A 22,805-nucleotide genomic window follows, 5' to 3' on the forward strand; every position below is an offset into this window, starting at 1 on the left:
AGAATCAAAGAAAGCTTAGAAAGAACTCCCATGTGCTGAGAGTATTGGAGACACATTAAATATAATTCGAAATTACTTAGCTGAAAACTAATTATGCAAATCAGAAAATTAATATGACCAGATTTGAGTGTAAAACTAATGAGGTCTGCGCAATGTAACAGAAAATCTATGTCTCCAAGTTTAATTGAAATGTGATTAGAACCAAAAAATTATGAATTATTATGCTTATTAGGGAATTAATATGAACAGATTTTTACCCCAAACTAATTAGGTTTGTACATTGTCCTAGAGCATCTTTGTACTAAGTTTCATTGAAATGGAATAATTAGCACCGTGAAAACTCCAAAATTTCGACCCCTCTAAAAATTTGACCGCCTATTTATTTGCCGGGTTTCGGTGTTTTATTTACCTCCAAATTTTCGACTCCACTAAAAATTGCCGACTCATTCTTATTCGAAAATTGCGACCAGTTTTAGTTTTCCCCCAAACGAAAAAAAAAACCGATGTGAGCGTTCAAACGGGACCTTTCTCAAAGGCATGAATCCGGGTTTCTGATTGACTGAGAGATTTTTATTTTATTGGTAACGAAAATATATTCTAAATAAACGAAGTTTCAAATAAAAACGAACACAAAAATCTCGGCATGCTGCGTTTCTGAATTGTTGATTATTACTGTACTCAGTAGTGATTATAATAATGTACACAAAATAAATTTGTTGAATGGTTATGAAATACAAATAAAAGTCAACTTAGTTTCATCGTAAGTGAATGATTCCGGTCTCGTATAAACGTTTGATGCTGTAGGATATCCGCCATGTTCTCTTAGGTCAAATAGGTCAAATCGCTAATTAACCAATCAAAAAGCTGGATGTTGCGAAAACGGCATGATTTTTTTTAAATAAAAAAATTAGTTGTTTTTAAAAAATAAACTGGTCATCTGAAGAATAATTTAACATTGTTCACAGTGATAACAGCTCATTCTCGAAAGGAAGCTTACCCGCTCACGCTAGTCACGATAAAAATCATACTCGTGTACTCTTGAATAGACAGACGTCAATGACTACGGTAAAACTTAGACTCTATTTTAGCCGGCAGGATTGATTGAAATGTCCGAAAAATGACGCCAAAATACACCTTAAAAGTCCCATTTTATTTTCTTAAATCCCATTATATTTTTTAATCCAAGGGCGAATTTACGGCAGAATTTGGTCCCTCAAATCACCGGTACGGTGCTCAAATAAGGGACACGTGAGCTTTGATTCTAACCGGATACATTGCACTGGGTCGGGGAGATCGTTTGCTAAACTTCCATGTATCTTTTGTCCAATGGGTACCTGTACTTCGAACATTCGCAAGTTTTCCTAGGTAGTGCGAGACAGCTTTGTCTTTTGACCTATTAGTTTTGTGCTGACCTCTTCTCCGCGTCTTGATGTTTTGTTTTGCTTGTCATAATACTCACTGATTGATGACTTTGTTTAGATTTTGAGTTACAACTTGGCCACGACCTTTGCTTTTACCGTGAAACATGAGGAAGTTTACGTCAATTGACGGACATTGCATTTTTTAAAAACTAATGAAGCACACTGTCTATCATCCCCATTTTTTTTTGCTGATTTCTATTCTGAAAAATTCGACTGTCCGAAAATGCACCTTAATTTTGACTCTAAAAACACGTCACATTTCTAACACAAATTATTTAAAACCAGTCGAAATTTTGGAGTTTTTACGGTACTTTAGATATCAGTGTGAAAGATTAAAATTGGTTAATTATGCAAATTAGGTAATTAATATGTACAGATTTTAACCCACAATTATTCAGGTCTGTCTATTGTCCTACAGCATCCATGTACATTCATTGATATGTGATGTATAGTACCTGAGATATCAGTGTGAAAGTTGGTTAATTATGCAAATTAGGTGATTAATATGCACAAATATTTACCGGAAACTAATTGGGTCTGCATAATTCTAGATTCATTGAAATATGATGATTAGTACTTTAGATATCAGTAGAAAAGCTGAAAATTAATTATGCAAATTAGGTAATTAATATGCACAATTATTTACCCTAAAACTAATCAGGTCTCTGCATAGTCCTAAAGGATCTATGTACCAAGTTTCATTGAAATGCGATGATTAGTACTTGAGATACCCGTGGAAAAGCTGAAAATTAACTAATTATGCAAATTAGGTGATTAATATGCACAAATATTTATCGAAAACAATCAATCTCTGCATAGTCCTTGAGTATGTAAGTACCAAGTTTCATTGAAATGTAATGCTAACTACTTATATCAAATGCTGAAAATTAATTAATTATGCAAATTAGGTAATTAATACGTACTGATATTACCATAAAAACTATCAGGTCTGTGCAGTGTCGTATGACATCTATGTACCAAGTTTCATTGAAATGTGATGATTAGTACTTGAGATATCAGTGGAAAAACCGAAAATTGACTAATCATTATGCAAATTAGGTAATTAGTATCCACGGATTATTACCAAAAACTAATCAAAACCTAGCATTAGTTCAGATCATCTATGTACAAAGTTTCATCAAAATCCAATGAGTGGTTGTTTAGATATCAGTGGAACAGTCATGGAACCACTAAAAAATAGCTAATTATCATGCAAATTAGGTAATTAATATGCACGGATTTTTACCAAAAATTAATCAAATCTGCGCATATGTTCAGAGCATCTATGTACCAAGTTTCATCAAAATCCAATGAGTGGTTCTTTAGATATCAGTGGAACAGTCATAGAACAGCTAAAAATTAGCTAATTATCATGCAAATTAGGTAATTAACGAGCATGGATTTTTACCAAAACCTAATCAAATCTGCGCATTGGCCCAGAGCATCTATGCACCAAGTTTCATCAAAAACCGATGTATGGTTCTTGAGATAGCAGTGGAACAGTCGGACACACATACACACATACACACACACATACACACATACACACATACACACATACACACATACACACATACACACATACACACATACACACATACACACATACAGACACACTAACTGCAAAGACTCCCATTTTGTGCTTCGCACATGGGAGTCAAAAAGTAAAGCATTTGAAAATCATAACAACACGTTACTTATTACTAGAAGAAGGGTCATTAATATTGTTCAAGGTGCACTTTGGACATGCTTTGAATATAAAGAGTCCTCATTAATATTTAAAACATGTGTTCTACCTGCAAGTGACATATATTAAAAGGTAAACAACAAAATATCAGCAGATCATTTACAGTTAAAACCATAAAAGAACTTACGATATTTTTCCATTTGCAATATCTTCAGATGCAAAGTAATATATTGTAATTCCCACTTTAGCTTCACAGTCAAAAGTAAACTCCATGTTATATAAATTATTGGGTGTTTCCTCAGTTTCATCATCAGCTGTGCATCTAAGTAAATGAAAAGAAAGCACAAACGATAATTAATGATTAAACACCCAACAATATCACTTGGGCTAACAAAAGTGTATTGGATTTATTTTGCCACCCTGACAACTGAACAAAGTACACACATCTACTTTAAATTAGAGTTCTCACTTCTATTTAGGAAGTAGTATTTATCACCTAGTAACAGCCTCTTGTCTAAATATAAAGTAAAGGTCGCAGATTGATGATAAGTGAAAAATAAATTGTTCCATACTGTTCATTATACTTACCTACTTTCTTTGATCAGTCGAAAAGAATCTTTTCGTATATTTATGAGACTTTTCAGCGTCTTAGTAGGTTCATTACTCTGTGGGGCTGGGTATGGAAACTATGATTAAAAAAAGCATTAAATACAGTGTTAATGAGCTATAGGTCATTTGATAACTTATGTACAATGTTATGCCCCCAACTCAGTTGGGTCTGCTAATTAAAAAGATAAGAATCAATGACCACATATTTGTCTTTTGAATTGTTTTCTTTTATTTATGTATTCAACAGAATCATTCTCAACATTTAGATCCAATTCAAAACTTATCCCAAGGGCAATGTTTTAGAAAGTAGGGAGATCTTTTGGTTACAAGAATGCCACCTAAATTAGAGTTTCAGTTTTTCGTAGTCATATTCACGAATACAATGTAAAATTGTGATTAGCATAGATAGGAATGCTCTGTTGGATAGTGAGCTGTTACAACCATGAATAACATTAAACACTTCTCATATGATTCTAATTTCCTGTTTCTGTTAAACAAATTGTGAAAATTTTCATCAAAAATAATGTCAAAAGATTGCACTGCAACACTTATAAATCACTTCGGTGTTGTGCTGTGCCATTCTGTGCTATTCAAAAAGTACTCAGCATTCAGATTTATTAACAAACAGCTTGACCTATCAGTTGAAATGACACAGTTTCATGAAACTAACATGGCTGATATTATTCCACATAAAGTGTTTACATTTGGCCAAAGACTTTTATAAATATACCGGTAATGACTCTTTTATGAAGAGGGAGCTACTAGTACTTATAAGTGAATTACATAATTGTTTGCTTTGGCGCCTGGAACCTGACAACCTTCATTTGAACTTCTCTATTACACTGACCCAACACAGAATAACGATACTAGTAATCCAAATTTAGTAATATAAAACACTGGTTGGTAAAAAAAAATGCTTAAATTACCTAATTTGAAAAGGTACAAATCCAACTTTAAATGTCAGCGATATGTTCATTCCAGCTCTAGTTCTCATCAATTTTCAAACCAAGAAATGCTAAGTATGAATTAAATCTGGCCCGTTTTTAAGACCCAGTCGAAAGCCTTAGTACAGGATAAGGAAGCGTGTATGTACAATTATCTCTGGATAAGTGCCCAAAACGTCATTGTATTCAATGTTCATTTGAAAGATTTACTATTAGAATTGTAACTATTCATTTTGATATACCATTTCTGACATGACAATCAATGCAATCACACATAAAGAGATTGTTCTCAAGAAAAAATTAACTGATGATGTGTTACATCCTGTTATTCTGCAATCAGCACTTTCTGAATTTTCTTTGGTATTGTTTTTTAACCGTAGAACTAACACGCATACCTTCCTAGATACTGTACTGAGTAATCATATATTCTTAATAAGTTTGGGTGTTCCTTAGCCCTTGCTAACCACTATTTCCTCCCGTGTGTGAATGCAATTGGGTCTATCTGATATGCAATATTATAATATTAGCTTAAATCACACTACTATTGTGACATGGCCCACAGCGTAATTTAACTTATTAATTTTTAACACAAAAGCAAATCATAAAAATGATAACAAATAATGGTCTCAGAATAGACACCTGGAGTATCCGATTTTGATATCCTCATCCAAAGTGGATATGATACCAATATTAAAAACTTGCTTTATCCCATTTGAATGGCTCAACAATTTCTTTATAAATTATGATACACTACAGGGTTCTCCACGGTTTGAAAATTAAACAGGGCGCGCCAATGTGAAGTGGGTGTGACACATTTGTAACGTGCATCATTGGCATGGATGTTGAAAAATGGAAACCAAAAAATCTATTAATCTACGTATTATTCCACATGCATAATATATATTTATTACAAAATAAATGAGAATTTTGAAGAGCTATTATTAAGTAAACGTCAGCACGTACAATCAGCTGATTTTAGCTGCACAATTCATCACGCGGCGACATCAGTTGTTTACCAGTAATGATCCCGACCAGAAAAAGACGTAACAAGTTTGTTAATTTATTTTCCCAAATAGATACATACATGCTTTATTTAATTTTTATGATTTATAACTATTTGGACGAAGCAAAATAAAATGTATGATGTCGCACAAACGTTCGTAATTGGTTCATTAAAAATACTTGCATGAATGGCACCAAAAAGCAAGATGATCAAACGAAATAAAATGTACACAATAGAAGATTTTCGATCTGCAGTTAACAGTTACTATCAAAAATAATAGAATTAGGTATAAAAAAACAAAATACATACTTAAAAGAATAATTTTCATTCGAATCGAAAGTTCGTTGATGTCTGCTTCGTTGAAAACAGCTATGACCCGGAAATAGTTCATTTTACTGTGTGCACCCTGATACTATGTAACGATGCTTTTGATTGGCTAAAGCCACGCATTGATGCGAAAAACAACTAATCAGAATATTTGTTCCAAGGAGAAGACAAGTAAATTTATTTCCCCCACTTATGATGCGAGTTGAAAGCATGGCCGTTTTACCAGTGTTAATTACAATTGAAAGAAAATTCAACTTTAAATAGTGACATTTAAATATAAACATCTTGGTGATCAGCAATGTCTGTGATGGTACGTCGGCTGCGCTGGTCGTTTACTGATCATGCAAGTGCATAGCTGCCTTTGTTCCACTCGGCGGTGATGATGTTGCCGTTACAAGTCACGGCGAGAGCTTAATTTTAACCATAGACCTTATGATTTAATAAATGGTTTTACCGATAACGATTTTATATATTTGATGTTACCCTGGCAGTAAAAATGTGGGTACGGTAAAGCACTTTTCTAGGCCACATGTTCATTTTTAATCGTGTTAAAAAAACTTTTTGTTCGATGGTGTTGACACCTCACGGTGACCTGCTACGATAACAAGCCGGGATTGCACCTTAAAACAATGAACCAGTTACCCTGAGCACGATGAATCATTTCGGAAGACAATGAGTGTTGGCCTGTTTTGTAAACAATTTATTGTTTGGGACCATGCAGGGTGCACAGGAAATATAACAGGGCGTTGACAATTTAAACAGGGCGCCAATTTCAGATAACAGGGCGCGGCGCCCTGTTGAAACCCCTCGTGGAGAACACTGCACTAGATCAAACTGAAATCTATAATGTTCCACTAATGAGATTTCTATGGCCTGTGTTATTATAGCACATATACTAATACTGTAGAATACTGTATTTTCGCTTGGAATTTATTTTCGCTATTTTCGCTGAAAGGATGTTTCCGTGAAAATAAAATCCAGCGAATATACTTTTTTTCCTATATTTTACATTAAACTCATCAAAAATCAGTGAAAATAAATTCCATACAAAATGCCCAAAAAGCTTTTTCAGCGAAAATTAATTCCAGCGAAAATAAAGTATTCCACAGTAATCAAAATACAAATAGAATGGACAGTTACAAATAGTAAATAGTGTTCAAAAAACACTGATGTGAACATATACATAATTATTGTTTAACAAAAAATAATACATCATACACTTGTGTTAGTAGCCATTCACAAATGAATTCATTCAACCCCAAATACACACAGCAATTTAGTCAAGAAAAGCATATATTTCTGCATCATGTATCATGTACCTAAATAGTTAACAGAGGACACAGACATTCCTTTGATCATCTTTATTTTACCTAATACATGTACCAAAGCCTTGGACACCAACTATATTCATATACTATGGTATTCTAGCCAATAATTGAATAAGGTAACTCAATTATACTTTACAACAGGTTTTTCTCTAAATATTCAAGTAAGAGACTGAAATGTAAAAGCTAATGAATATAGCCGATGCTGGCACTATTACTTTTGATACATATTTTTCAAGCAAAAAGAAACAACTTACTGGTGCAGGCCTGCTTCCAAGAAAATTTAGATCCGAGTTCTCACCAAATAAGTAAGCTTCTGGCTGAGCAGTTTCAAACCTCTGTCCGCCCATCATGAAATGGCTACCAAAATAACAGCCTGTAAGAGAGTTATGGATGAAATCATGTGTCAAGTACTGCTATTTACTCAGCGATGCTGTTCAGTTTTGAATTACATGTTTAGGGGTGTATAGTTTGAACAAGAATGATCACACGTTTTGCTGAATAAATTACTATTTGAATTGTTCGTAATTCATAGACAATTTTAAGGTTCCATATGATAAATGTGTTTTTTATATTGCGAACTATTAGCTCAATTTTTATTTTTCAGGAAAAATACAACATATAATGATACAACAATACAATATTTAAATTTTGAGACTATGCAGTACGGGCGTACATAAAATAGAATAGAATAGATTTATTTCACCAGAAAAAAAGAGACAATTGTACAGGGAACTTTATCTGAATGAATATTAAATATATATATTTTTCCTGGTGGGGACCAGAGAGGTAATTCTAGCAGAACTAATCTAGTCCCTGGCCCCAAAACCATACTCAACTGTTAAAATGTACGTTGTTGTGAATAGTGATACACAAAACAAATTATATTGTTAAGTTAAAAATAAATAAATACATAATTAAGTAAGTAAAGAGACTACAAACTCTCATAAATAATAATAATGAAGAAAACAAAAATAGACAATACTAATACATATACTGCAATAATGCAAGTATTTATACATTAGTTAAAAGATATTTTTTTAATGCCGTTTTGAACGAGTTTCGTAAAGTTAAAGGGGAACTAAATAGAGCCTATTTTGGTGTTTGTATTTATCAAGTTATGTATATTGATAATAAATTTGAAAAAAAAATTTAAAAAAAATGATTATCTTCAGAGTTATGATGATTTAAATATGAGAAACCATAAACCTGCGAAGGACTTCCGTTTGCGCCATCTTGCCATAAAAAAACGCCCTCATAAGGAATAAACAGGTAAGGTAACAAAGCATGATGACGAAATAGTATCTGATTAAATATAAGCAACTTAGGGAGCCATAGCTGGCTGGACTGGTGAATTGACTTCTAGTCTAGGTTGTTTCGACTTTTACGTTAATGTTATTTAATACAAGCGTATCAACATACAAACATTATGGATGTGCGATTGATCGAGACAGGCATTTTGTTTTGTTTTTTGTCTGTCTAATAAATGCTGTTTCCAGTACGGCGTGCAAATTATTCAAAGTCTGGATGCTGGAGTATGCTATCTTGAGTTCGTAGGGTGGTGGTGGAAACATTTTCGTCCATGTATTCACGGGGCTGCACTGGCAAATCATGGGACAAGTGTCACAGGAACACCAAGCAGATTGTTCACAGACTTCCGTGTAATTTGAAATAAAACTTTCATCCGAACAAGGGGCATCGTCGACGATATACTCTCATCACTCACACTGGACTGATCTGAATCGTCACAGTATACCGTACTTCCCTGATCATAAGCCCGGAGGCATGAACACGTAAAGGAAAAGTAAGGGATGAGCTTGTACTCGAGGACCAACTCAGAAAAAAATGATTTTGTTTTGAGGTTAAACACTGTAACCATCTTGCAAACAACGAAAAATTATCCAAAAAAAATATTCGTTCACCACGTCGGGCTCGGGAAAATAATACTTATTTTTGAAAAAACATGCGTCATTGATTTGAACGATACTTACAATGAAGAAACAAACATGTTCATAAAAAACACACACATTTTATTACAATACGATTTACATACCGTCTGAATTTACGGTGAAATAATGGGTGGGTCTGTGAGGAAACGGTGGACGAAGGCGTTTATCATTATCTTCGTTTTGGTATGTTTTCGATCGTACGCAAACTCTCGACGCGAAAAAATTTTCCACCATGAGGTTTTTCAGCACGATTTGACCTGGAACAACTTCCTTTGACATAACAGGTCATGTCTTTCATTAACCAATCAAAATGATGTGTCGTAATGATGAAATTTTCCGATTATTGACGATGATTTGTTTAGCGCAATGCGGAAGTGAATTACCGCAATGTTAAAATGCGATCTGTAGCACTGATTGCAACGAAAAAACGATGATTTTTTTCCCTAAAAACTGGCGATTCGCAATTTCCGAAATATAAACGACGGTTAATAGTAACCTTGGGTAAACTGAGTGTGGAGGAAGAATTTAAACACCTTTCTCGGTCGCCAACATGTCTCATCGTTCAAACCCTAGGCCTTTCATGATAGTCTCAAAGTAAACCATGCCCAATATCCAGGTACACGCCTTGACGATCACATTTTTGGCTTTTCGAAGGCTACTACTCAAAGAAATATGGATTACTCCAGAATTGCAACATCGATGTTCATCCTGAGTAAATGACAGAATAGAAACGATGCGAATCACGTTGTGTATGTTCGCCATGCACTCTGAACTTGAAATTAATGCGAGTTTTCTCATAAAACTAAAAGCATGAACCAAACTAACATGGCAATCACGATTATTATGAAATGAAACACACCTTTTACACGCATATTTTAAAGAATATCGTCGACACCCATTAAAAACACTCTGGGCTTATAATCGTGAATGCCCTCAACTCGATAAATACCAAGTAAAAACATAGGGATGGGCTTCATACTCGGGAGGGTCTTACGATCGGGGAAGTACGGTACTTTAACGCAATTGAGCTTCCACTCTCAGAATACTGTGGTTCAAACGCATAAGGCTCTAACCCAAGTTTTAAAAAGCACATTGTGCATATAAAAGTTGAGTTTATATTAATAGTACACAATGCTTGGCAGCATGAACGGCTATGTACAATGGCGTATACGAATGCGATCAGATACTAAAACGTCATAGCTTTGAAAAGTACCCGGATGTTAAATATGTTCGTTCGTTAATTATTCTCCTCCATGAATGGCCTCCATGGCAAGCACTTCAGATGCCTATCCAAGCTACAGTTATAATTAAAACAAAATTAAACCACTGCAATATTATTTCGAATACAGTTTAGAATATACACAACTATAAATTAAGGCCGCATTTAGGTTCGCTTTAATGTTTTTAACGAAGTTGGGAGCTCATTCCAATGTTTTACAAGAGAAAATGTCAGACTTTTCTTAGTTGAACTTAAATTAATTTGTGGTGTGGCAAGTTTCTCAGAGGTTACTGATCGTGTATGGTATGGATGTGATATTGATAAGGCGTAATGATCCAGAGTGTGCATGGCGGCCATTTTTTAAATCGTATGCAAATAAACATGTATTGTACTTACACAATTTATACACATCAAGAATGCCAAGTTGCAGGAAAAGTGGTGTGATACTAGCTCGAAAATGAGAGAAAGAAATTAATCTGACAAACTTTTTTTGTAATTTAAAAATTGGATCAATATATGTGCTAAAAGTGTGTCCCCATATTTCTATACAATAAGCAATGTGTGGGAGAATCAACAAGTTGTAAAGTAATATCATAATGGATTTTGGTAAATAATGCCTCAAGTATGAGATTATCCCAATTGTTTTACTGATTTTTTTAACAATGTTATCGATATGGGGTCTCCAACAAAGTGTTGAGTCAAGCGTGACACCTAAATAAACAGCTGACGACACCATTCTTAATGACAAATCATCAATTGACAATACACCCTCAATAGTTGTTTTTCTTTGAGCTGTCTGAAAAATCATGAAATTTGTTTTGTCAATGTTTATAGTTAATTTATTTGATTTACACCAGATAGCAACTTTATTTAATTCAATGTTGAGTGTGTGAAAGTTTACAGAACAGTCTTTTACGGAATAAAATAGACTGGTGTCATCAGCAAATAGTCTGAATGAAAAAAGGGAGGATGGATGATCTAGAAATGTCATTAATATAAACTAAAACAAGCAGCCTATCGGCTGAGATAGCTTCGCTGTTAGAAATGCACATTTCAATTAAAGAACTGAAGACATCATCAGAAAATGAACAATATGTATAGTATCAAAGCAATCGGACTTACAGTTTTTAACAAGAAGTCGAAAATATCACTTTCTACCAAAAATGACTAAAATATTCACCAAAATTAGAGAATTGAAGATATCATCATGAAATGAACAAATCTCAGAAAGGTCTACATGTAGTATCTATATATGTAATATCAAAGCAATTGAACTTTTGGTTTTTAACAAGAAGTTGAAAATATCACTTTTTACCAAATATGACAAAAATATTCACCAAAATTATAGAATCCAAGATATCATCACGAAATGAACAAATCTGAGAAAGGTCTACATGTAGTATCTAAATATGTAATATCAAAGCAATTGAACTATTGGTTTTTAACAAGAAGTCGAAAATATCACTTTTTACCAAAAATTACAAAAATATTCACGAAAATTAGAGAATTGAAGACATCATCACAAAATGAACAAATCTGAGAGAGGTCCACATGTAGTACCTATATATGTAATATCAAAGCAATCGGACTTGTGGTTTTTAACAAGAAGTCGAAAATATCACTTTTTACCAAAAATTACAAAAATATTCACCAAAATTAGAGAATTGAAGATATCATTACAAAATGAACAATTCTGAGAGAGGTCCACATGTAGTACCTATATATGTAATATCAAAGCAATTGCACTTGCGGTTTTTAACAAGAAGTCGAAAATATCACTTTTTACCAAAAATGACAAAAATATTCAACAAAATTAGAGAATTAAAGATATCATTACAAAATGAACAAATCTGAGAGAAGTCCACATGTAGTACCTATATATGTAATATCAAAGCAATTGCCCTTGCGGTTTTTAACAAGAAGTCGAAAATATCACTTTTTACCAAAAATGACAAAAATATTCACCAAAATTAGAGAATTAAAGATATCATTCCAAAATGAACAAATCTGAGAAAGATCCGCATGTAGTACCTATATATGTAATATCAAAGCAATTGCACTTGCGGTTTTTAACAAGAAGTCGAAAATATCACTTTTTACCAAAAATGACAAAAATATTCACCAAAATTAGAGAATTGAAGATATCAACATGAAATGAACAAACCTAAGAGAGGTCTACCCAAGGTACATATACACCAAGTATCAAAGCATTCAGGCTTGTAGTTTTCAAGAAGAAGTCGAAAAAGTAAAACATTGACACGGACGACGACGGACAATCACTCATATGATAAGCTCCGCTCGACAAAGTCGACAGCGGAGCCAAAAAGAAGAGGGCCTACGATTGACCCTTGTGGTACCCCTGTGGAAATAGTTTCACAGTCAGAATCATTGTTTTTAGTACTGATATATTGTTGCCAACCGTCCAAAAAAGTTTTAAACCAGTTCAAAGTTGACCCTCCAATCCCATATTGTTGTAGTTTAGCTAGCAAAATACTGTGATCAATGGTATCGAAAGCTTTTCTCAAGTCTATAAAAGCACCAAGTGTGACAAAACCTTCATCAATTCTTTTTGAGATTTCAGCTGTGAGATCAGCTAATGCAAGTTTAGAGCTATATTGCTTTCGGGACCCGTACTGATTTTCTGAAAGAATTTTAAAGTGCCTGTGCAATGCCCACCCTCACGTTTCCCATTTTAGATCTATTTCCCTCTGAAAAGGGTAGTTATTGATTTTTTTGCTGAAAATGATTACTCGTATCCAAGTAAATTTGGGATATTTCTCGTGTTGTAGCCACGCCCACCTATTGTGAAACGGTCGACTGTTTCCGGATTTCCGACTCTCGCCAAAAGTGCACCACCAAATGACAAAATGTGAGAGGAAGTCATACCCCTGAGCCGTAATAACACTGGTCGTTCAGTATACTTTCAAACGATATATATTTTTCGGTCGGCGTTTTTTCTTTTTTTTTTGTCTATTTTTTTTTTTTTTTGAGAGAGAGAGTTTTTAGATGTTGTGTTGTGGGCAGTTGCAGTGAAACGTATAGCCATAGTGTATTCACATGCTTCTAAGGTGCGACATCACTTAACCTTAGATTCATTCAACTGTCCTCGTCCATAAAAAAAAACGACTAGGCTTAAAGAGAAACGCCGACAATGTAAACCTGGCGCAACACTTTTGAAAGAAATAGATTACGGACCAGCCCATGATCACGGAGGCGGATTTCAGAAGAGAGAGAGAGAGACGTCTGGCAAGTGTTTCAAATCAGTTGACTTTTTTTGCGATCCTGATTATCGTTTTATAGAGACCATTTAGTCCCTGTTAAGTAAAAGGTAGCAATAATTTTGACAGTGACACAAAAACGAAGCGTCGGACAAACAGGAAATTACACAGCCCTTACACACTGCTAACTGTTTTCATTTTCGAAGGCTAAAAGTTTCTGAATTGTTTGGTGATTGGTGTTGAATGTCGAATTCACACCTCTGTTCTTTTTTACCTCCATGCTTGCAGCTTGATCTGCGTAATAATTTATGAAATAAGAATCTGGGCTTGGTCAATGTGTTTCCACCATAGACCCTCTAACAGAGGGTCTATGGTTAATGGTTTCCACCAAATAAAGTTTTAATACGATGTTATAATTATGACAATCACGCCATGGATCAAGCTAACTCGAATCCACTCTGAATTTATCTGTATGTGTGCCAATTAAGCGCCGCTTTTAACGCACTTGCCCTCGCCGTGACCCGACGCGTTCACCTATTTCAACAAAATGTCAATTTATTTCCACGAGGCTGTCATTTATTTAGTAACTGTGATTTGTCGTTTTTTTTAATTATTTTATAGTGATCACTATAGTCTAATGTTTAGAATGTCAAAATATGTTCTCTTTTATTTTAATTTTGAAAGTTTTACTCAGACGATCGATGAAATAAAACAGTGTAGTGACGTGCCTAGTAACCTGCTAAATAACGAGATAATTCTGACGTCAAATTCTATTTTGTCCAGCAACAGTGTACAAATGTGCGCCGGTGTCGGTGACGATCACAGTGACCAGCTACACCAGAACGGACATATTTCGCATCTAACTCAACCCCATGCAACAGAAATTGATACTATGTGTTCATTATGGTCCATTCTTCCTCTACGAACAAGTACATAAGTGACAATATAGTCAAAGACGAGGAAACTGCACAAGAAATTTGCCTTATTTACACGTATTGGCAATGCAAGCTGCCATGCGACTTCCCCTTCTGACGTCACAAGGGGAATTTCTGTATGCAAATGAGAAGCTAATGAGGAGCCTCGTTTTAAAATACACAAAAATAAAGTTGCCGTAGACTAAGTTTAAAACACATTTTTTCACTTAAAAAAAATAATTCATGCTTAGAAACATAAAAATTAATAATATTTATGTATCAATTGATAATTTTAGGCGTGAAAATAGCAGCCATTTCACAGGCACTTTAAATTTGTCCATAAAGGCACACAACTGTTTATTGGCGAATGATTCGAATAGTTTGCTGAAGACAGGTAAAACGGAGATCGGCCTGTAGTTTCCAACTTCATAAGCACACCCTTTCTTGAAAATAGGAGTCACCCGTGCCTTTTTCAGTTTGTCAGGGAATACACCTTTCGACAAGGAACAATTTATAATATAGGCGATTGGTTCGGCAATATATTCAGCAACCACTTTCACAAGTTTTGGGTGAATACCGTCATAACCAACGGATTTACGAATGTCAAATTTGTCAATTTCATTTAAGACATCGTCACGTGTGCACAGACAGGGCGAAAGAAAAATGACTGATTGTCTGTTGCCAAGGTAGTCATTAAAATTGGTGTTACAGGTAATCTCCGAAGCAAGCTTTGGGCCAATGTTAACAAAATAAGAATTGAACAAATGTGCAATATCCTTACTGTTTGTAACAAATTTATCTTTTTGGCAGCTTTCAACAGTTTACAGAGAATATTACGGTACTTTTTATACTGATTATGTACTGTTGAGCTGACTGAATGTCGTTTTGTTTTAGAAAATAGTTTGTGTTTATTTTTAATAGAGACAAGCAGTCCCTTAGTAATCCAGGGCTTTTGAGTGATTTGGGCGAAAAACGAGTTTTAATCCTTGGGACATGTTTAGCGACAATGTTGTTAAACAGTTTGTAAAAGGCGTTGTAGGCCAAATTAAGATCTGATATTTCATAAATTGGCATCCATGACGTTTTTGCAACATCCGCTTTGAATGATTCAGGATTAAACAAAGAAAAGTGATGTTTGTAACTATTTGTTATATTTGTGTTAACTATATGACGTAAATTCTTAAAAACAGCAAAAATTGGAAAATGATCACTAAGATTCGCCTCTAGGGTACCAGCTTCAATAAAATAATCAAAAGAATTCATAAGACAGTGATTTATTGTTGTAGATGTTGATTCGGTTACTCTAGTTGGAGAGTGTATAATTTGTTGAAAATTATTGGCATTAAGAACTGTGTCATAGGCAGCATGCGCATTATTGCTGCTAGCAACATTAATGTTGACATCGCCAAGAAAAATACATTTTTTATTGGCACAAAAAGTTTCAAGACAATGCTCAAAACTATCAAGGAAATCTTGCACATCTATTACATGTATAACTTGTTTGTTGTCCAATGTAGTTTCAATAAATAAACACTCACAATGACTTAGAATAACTGAGTCAATAACAGTATAAAGCAATGATTCGTGTATATAGAGACCAACACCACCTCCTGAAGTAGATGTGCGGCAATTTGAAATAAAATTGTAAGATGGCAGATTATAAATTGAGGTGTCAGAATTACTGTGCAACCACGTCTCACTGAGACCAATGACTGAAAATTTCATTTTCAGAAGGTGTAAAAGAGTTGAAAGGTCGTCAAAATGTGCACTAATGGATCTAACATTCAAATGTAAGGCAGAAAAGGAATTTACTGACAATGTTGTTAAATTGCTCGATTGAATAAGATTCACAGTTGTAATTACTGGATAGCAATGAGTCTGTTATGTCAGGAACCATGAATAATTCAGCTTTTCACGCTGCAAACAGTCACATTAACATATTTTGCAAAGACTGTCTTCGTTTGGAAGGTGCGCATGCTCTGGTCTCTGTTTCAAAATATCCGCATAGATGGATTTGTCTTTTTGCTCTGGTGTTTTGATTTTCACAGGATTTAACCCGTTTTAGTTTGAATAAAAGTAATATAAGTCGATCGATAGTTTTCACAGATATCATGCTTGAGTTGTGTGAAGCGGATCGAAATATAATTTGGAAAATTGTTATTTTTGGGAAATTTTGTTGTCAACGCTTTCCTACCTTGTGTTATTATATGAGTGGTAGGCGAATGTACCGACGACTGACTAACTATGCCGATCCCACTTTAGGTCATTTTTATTATCTACGAAACGTTCCAAGCGCCTGTGGTTTAGACAGGTAAAAAAAAATTCATTGCACAGACCATGGAGGTAAAAAGAGAAAGTTTCTACAAACCTATCCAACTGAATATTACCAATAAATTACAAAATAATCATAAATTATCAAAAAAAAAATGTCTTTGGTTAGGGACTGCCATCTTTCATTTCAATAAAGTTTTACCCAGGCACTTTCTATTTTCTGGCGACATGTATAACGCTGGGTATAGGTGATACACTAGCTTAATACGCTAACAGAATTTGTCTATTAATCGCCCGTCCCCCTTCCGCCGTCAACTCCCATGTTCGTATGACATTTTCAGTTTATTTTTTCACATATTTAAAGGTGCGAATTGATTTGTTTGTGCATCATTGTATATATAAACGTCGGTCCCAATATTCCATCGTCAAAATCAGGAGTCAGGGCTGATGTTCAATCTGGTTCAACCATACATGTTCAAGAATTATGGTTTAAATGTCGGCGTTAACATTACCCCCAAATAAATTGTGACAATTGAAAGATATATAAATATAAAATGTACTTGGTACCTGACTTCGGAGGATATCGATAAGCAGAATTTGCCGCAATATCCAGTTCCTCCACACCAGCGGTGTGGGTACTTGAAAAATTCCCCATCTTGTTGACAAGAAATTGATTTCTATTGGTGATTTTGTGGTGGAAATGGACAGTACTGAAAGATTGAAAATACAGATAAAATCAAGAAACGCAGATAGTCTTTTCCGCAAATCCAAGATGGCGAAGTCTGACGTCAGATTTACCCAAGGTGCAAAGTTCTATTTACAAACAAATGCTTAGCACAGCCACCACAACATTTTATAATTCCCTACCCGTAGCACACTGCCAGCGTGTGGCAATATGCGTTTTACTGGTAAATACGGCATAATAAACATTCTAATTTTGTAAACTAAAAAAACAAAAAAAAACAATTATGTATTTTGGATTCATGGCCACGATCAGTCCAATGTTTACAAACAACAAGTTAGGCAAAATGACGTCATATCTTTCGAGTGATCTTGATGTGGGAGGGGCGCAACAGGAAATGCCATTTGTTGTCGTTTTTCCAACCGTTTGTTTTGGTATTATTGGCTTACTTGGATCAAACTACGTACCACAGCCGAATCTCATAATAATTAAACTATCAGTCGAATTGGTGTCTTGCTCTAGTATTATTACTAATGAGTAAATTGGTCGAAAAAACGTAAAAAACAAGAGATGTTATCGCCTTTTATTGGAATAGCGACACGTCATGTTCGTCAACACACTCTTTAATTACCATAAATTAACATAATTATTCCGCCCTGAGTTTGAAATTCAGCCAATCACAGGCCAGTTTTTTTCAAAGTGTGACGTCATCTGTCACTCAAATTTGTCTGGTTGATGAAGTCAACAAGAGCCGCGTGATCTCTCGTTCGCGAGTAGTGTAACTCAATTTGCGTGAGCGTTTTTGCTATTTTAACCCAAAATGGATGGTCTTAGAGAGCAAGTTATGATTAACCAGTTTGTTTTAGCTGCTGGCTGTGCCGCTGATACTGCAAGACAGTTATTACAGAAGGCGCATTGGCAGTTTGAGGTAGGAATTCCAGCGGAACACTATCAAATTTGCAAATGGCTGGCCTAATGTATTTGTTTTGTTGCATCATGACATATACACAGACTGCTTTTGCCGTTGTTTTGGTCCTCTCTGTTAGCCTGAAATTAACGCCTGACTATTCCATTCCTTCTTTTTCAGACGGCGTTAAGTATATTCTTTCAGGGAGACGCTCTTCCTGGCTATCACCATAATCCACACCACCAAAATGGCCACGCGGTAAGTTCGCAAAATGTTCACTATTTTGTGTTGTTCTTGAATCTAGATCTTGGCTCATTAATATTCATCGTAATGTCTCTATTTATGTCTAACCTCTGCGACATTATGTTTTATTTGCAGCTTTGTACACCTGCAAATACACCAGCAACACCGCCAAACTTTCCAGATGCCCTGACGGCCTTTTCAAAGATGTCAACATCAGAAAAAGTGCTCGGCAGTTCGCCAAAAATGTCGTCGTCACCCGTCGAAGTAGAAGCGCAAAGATAAACAAATATGGCGTCCAGTAAGGACTCGTTACTAGAGCTGTTACAAAACGCATTTTAAATGCATTGAACATTGCAAAATAATAAATATTGGATACGGACCATTGAATAATGCGTTATAGTGACTTGGCTCGGATATGTATTGGTTTTGGATTGTTCCAGAAGTAGGATGCAATAATTGCTGGAAGAAGATATTATGTGTGTTGCTGTCTTAGTCTGGTTTACATGTAAATGACTGTGTTCGAGAACTGGACGTCGTCTGGCGATTTCTGTGAAAGAAAAATAGGACATTGAACATTTTACTTGTTGTGTTAAATGTAGGAGTCAAAGTTTGCCTTCGATTTGTTTCATACGTTATACAATATATTAATTATCGAGTAAATCATGAAGTCATTTACACGTAGCACACAAGTTACAAAATGAGAGAAGCAGTCTTCATATATTTGCATTCTCAGGTTCTCCATTGTACTTGTGTGTGTATGACAGGGCGAGTTTGTTTGAAAGTAACTATATTAGGGTGATGTAAGTTGCAAAATGACTGATTTAGAATAATCAGTGTACATTTAGTCAAGCATCAAATCAACATTTCTGTTTTTCACCAATCTAGTATGTGAGCATAAAACACGTATGTAGGTGTTTCACATTTTGTACAGTGCAGTTTATTAGAGAGTGAATTTTGTTGACAATTACTGACTTTAACACATCCTTAAAGTGCTATTTTTTTCATCGTATCATATAGGTGTCTAATATGTAAAAAAGACTTAAGAGTTATATTTTATGTTCTGTAACTACACTGCTGACAGTAGAAATTAAAAAACATATATTCTGCACACATACATTTTTTTAATAACTTGTGTGCATATTAAATATATCGCCCATGATTTATGCATGGAAATTGTAATGTACATATATTCAGAGTGTAGTAGGCAGGCTTAGTGTACATTTTGTTTTTGTTTTATATTGCAATTTGAAGAGTCATTATGGCAAGGGCATATAGTTTCAGGTTTGAAGTATAATAACAAAGTGTTAAAAAAATAACATTTGGGTAGTTCATTTTGTATTCATTTGTTTTTGTTTTGTTTTTCAATCCAGGTCATCCTTGCTACTTCACAAATTGATGTGAAAAATAAAAAAAACAAGTAGATAATGTCTTTGTGTGTTGCTGTATTTGCAAAATACTGTAATTGTAACTGGTTTACAACTTCATTAGGTCTGGGAGAATCACAGCAGTGAAAATTATTTGTGAATTTTTTTTGAAATTTTTTTTGCGTGAATGCCCTAAAATTATCATCTTGACAATTATTTATATATCTGGTTAGCGTTAACTCAGTTTAGCTGTTAGGGCATAGACCCTCTATGGTTAGGGGTAGTATCTTGTTATAGAAATTCGGGGATAGAGTGCAATAGTTGTATGCTTACTTGAAGCAATATTTTTTGTGTAAATATCTGCAAAGATGACTATAAATTGACTCGCCTATTACCCACTATAGCTGTTATTCTGCATACTAGATTTTCTGTTATAAATAACCACTATTTGGAAATCCTATAAGGCAGTTAAAAAAAGTTTGTTGAATGTTAATGCCCGTTTTACTATTTATTTAGCCTTATGAAGTAAATTTCACAGCAACTGCCTTGGGGGTAAAATATTAATGTTTTAATGTTAAAAAATATCGTCAGCATATTTGTTAGAAGAACACCTTGTGTAATGACCTCATTCCTGAAAAAAATGTTTTTTTCCCCATTTATCTCCTGATAGTAAATGATAAAGACTAACTCAAAATGTTTGTGTTATTTGAGGGTCAAAGTTCACTTGAATAAAGATCGTCTTGCATATTGTAGGTGAATCCAAGGTCAAACTAGATATCTAGAGCAACAGCTTGACTCATTTGGTTGATTAAACAAATTACTCCCAAATAGAGCCCATATGCTGTCATAATTCAGACTGTCTCAATACAGTACCGTACTTCCACAATTGAAAACTCTGCCCTGGATGAAAGATATGATGGATTTTGAAAGAAAAAAAAAAAATAACCAGTTTAAGAATAAAAAATTACCATAATAAAGATGACAGGATTTAGCCAAGGTGTGATGTGACAACTATGTAAAAAATAGAAAGTATACGTTTCCATACATTTGATGTGTGTATACATGTGTAAATTATTCACTGAATGGTTTCTGCTGCCTTGACCTGACCCTGTTCATTGTGAGGCAGTGTGTGAATTGTAGGCAAACGGTTGAATCTTAAAGTATTACTAGTAATTGTGGTGTTTAGTATTCCGGTCAACCCAGTGATTTACTGTCTGGCTTTTGCATTTTCCTAATCAATTAAAAGGAGGAACACAAGGATATGCTGTACTGAAATACGTTTATACTTGCAAAATGATTTTCATAAAATTAATCACTGCTTCCTTAAAAATGTTATTGTGGAGGCCATGTTTGCTGTATGTTGAAACTGGTCACTGCCGATTATATGCAGGTTTTGGGGTTAATGACATGTTTTGTTAATTCCTTCATGGAGTCCATGCACAGCTACTTGCAAGATTGTGTCTTATTGGCAAGCAAACCCTAGCACCAAACAGTCAGACAAATCAGCTTGTTTATAGACTGGTTATTTCCATGTATCAAATTATGACTTGTATATATGACTCTCCTGTAATTCTAACCTTTTATCTGACACAAGTTTGGTGTTTCAAGGTCACGCCAGTATCTCCTGATATAATAGATACAGTAGCACAAATATTTTATTATTTATATTAGGTCAGTTCAATGTGACCTGTCACATTTTTTCTGACGACATTTGTGACATTTATTTAGTTATTACATGTAAGACAGCTTCATATTCATCGATGAAAGGCTTGTGATAGACATTCAGTCACTAAACATAGGATATACAATAGTCTTACTGCTATAAATGGCATGTGAATAGCATGTGAATAGCACACTATGAATAGTTGTATACATTTCATATTTTGATTTGAACTGGTGTATAAACTATTGATAATTTCTGTTTGTGGTAACATTTATAAACCTAGTGGTGTGACAAAGTGATTTATTTTATTTCGGGTTTCTGTAAGCCTTTGTGCAGGCTATCATAATATGCATGTTAATGTAAAAACAGGTGGACCATTCTCAATCTTCCGGTAGACTTGAAATATTCAAGGAACAAAAAGTGTCCAACTTGTTTTCTTAAAAGTACAATCTAGCCACAAAGTGTGTTACCGGTATCAAAAAAATGAAAGCAAAATATAACAGTACAAGAAATCCATGTTTCCCCACAATTCTACCATACACCCATGTGGATTTCAAACAGGAAGACTATTTCTGTATATCTTGTTGAAGTCCGTGATAAAATTTGCCTTTTAGTTATCTTTTCGTCATTTTATGTTTTCATAAATTCAATGCTAAATAATGATTTAGTCAGGTGCAGATACACTCATACTCCTCCAGTTTTGAGGGGTAACCCAAAACAAACGTTCCTTGGCTGTCGAAAATAATTGACCTTTACCTACCATATATATATACACGGGTACAAAAATGTTGTAAATTAGTGGGAAAACGTCACTCAGTACATGGACGTACTAGTACGTCCATGCTCAGTATAAATTATTGTGGTGATAGTAGGTTTGTTGTCACAGTCACCTAGGGTGTTTTAACCTCATATATATAGCTTTGAGATTATAGTGTCTAATGATCGATTTCAGTCTATATAACTACGATATAAATTTACATATTTATGGTATTGTAACAATTTTTTTGTTTTCAAAGAGGAAGTGATGACGAATTGGTTGTGATGTCACGTGATATATTC

The 22,805-nt window shown here is 34.5% G+C and overlaps 2 protein-coding genes across 3 annotated transcripts in view; one reads left to right on the forward strand and one right to left on the reverse strand.

Moving 5' to 3' along the window:
• The window catches only part of LOC102804005 (E3 ubiquitin-protein ligase MGRN1-like), a 46,179-nt gene extending 28,334 nt beyond the window's left edge, over positions 1–17,845 (reverse strand). Inside the window, exons 1-4 of one of the 2 annotated variants that reach the window (XM_085502145.1) lie at positions 17,455–17,845; positions 7,574–7,692; positions 3,697–3,794; positions 3,296–3,430 (exon numbers count right to left, since the gene is read on the reverse strand). In XM_085502145.1, coding sequence (XP_085358271.1) covers positions 3,296–3,430; positions 3,697–3,794; positions 7,574–7,692; positions 17,455–17,542 — 440 coding nt within the window. In that variant the 5' untranslated portion in view covers positions 17,543–17,845. The remainder of the gene's footprint in view (positions 1–3,295; positions 3,431–3,696; positions 3,795–7,573; positions 7,693–17,454) is intronic. The other variant, XM_085502144.1, reaches the window with a different exon arrangement.
• Positions 17,846–18,283: 438 nt separating this feature from the next.
• On the forward strand, positions 18,284–21,074 carry LOC100369163 (UBA-like domain-containing protein 2). The gene is made up of 3 exons (XM_002731172.4): positions 18,284–18,497; positions 18,657–18,734; positions 18,855–21,074. Exons 1-3 carry the CDS (start codon positions 18,390–18,392, stop codon positions 18,999–19,001), a joined length of 333 nt encoding a protein of 110 aa, XP_002731218.1. The 5' UTR covers positions 18,284–18,389; the 3' UTR covers positions 19,002–21,074.
• The last annotated feature ends 1,731 nt before the right edge of the window (positions 21,075–22,805 follow it).

Source organism: Saccoglossus kowalevskii, chromosome 8 (assembly GCF_978046115.1).
Source record: "Saccoglossus kowalevskii chromosome 8, keSacKowa6.1, whole genome shotgun sequence".
In the NCBI taxonomy this organism is placed as follows: domain Eukaryota; kingdom Metazoa; phylum Hemichordata; class Enteropneusta; family Harrimaniidae; genus Saccoglossus; species Saccoglossus kowalevskii.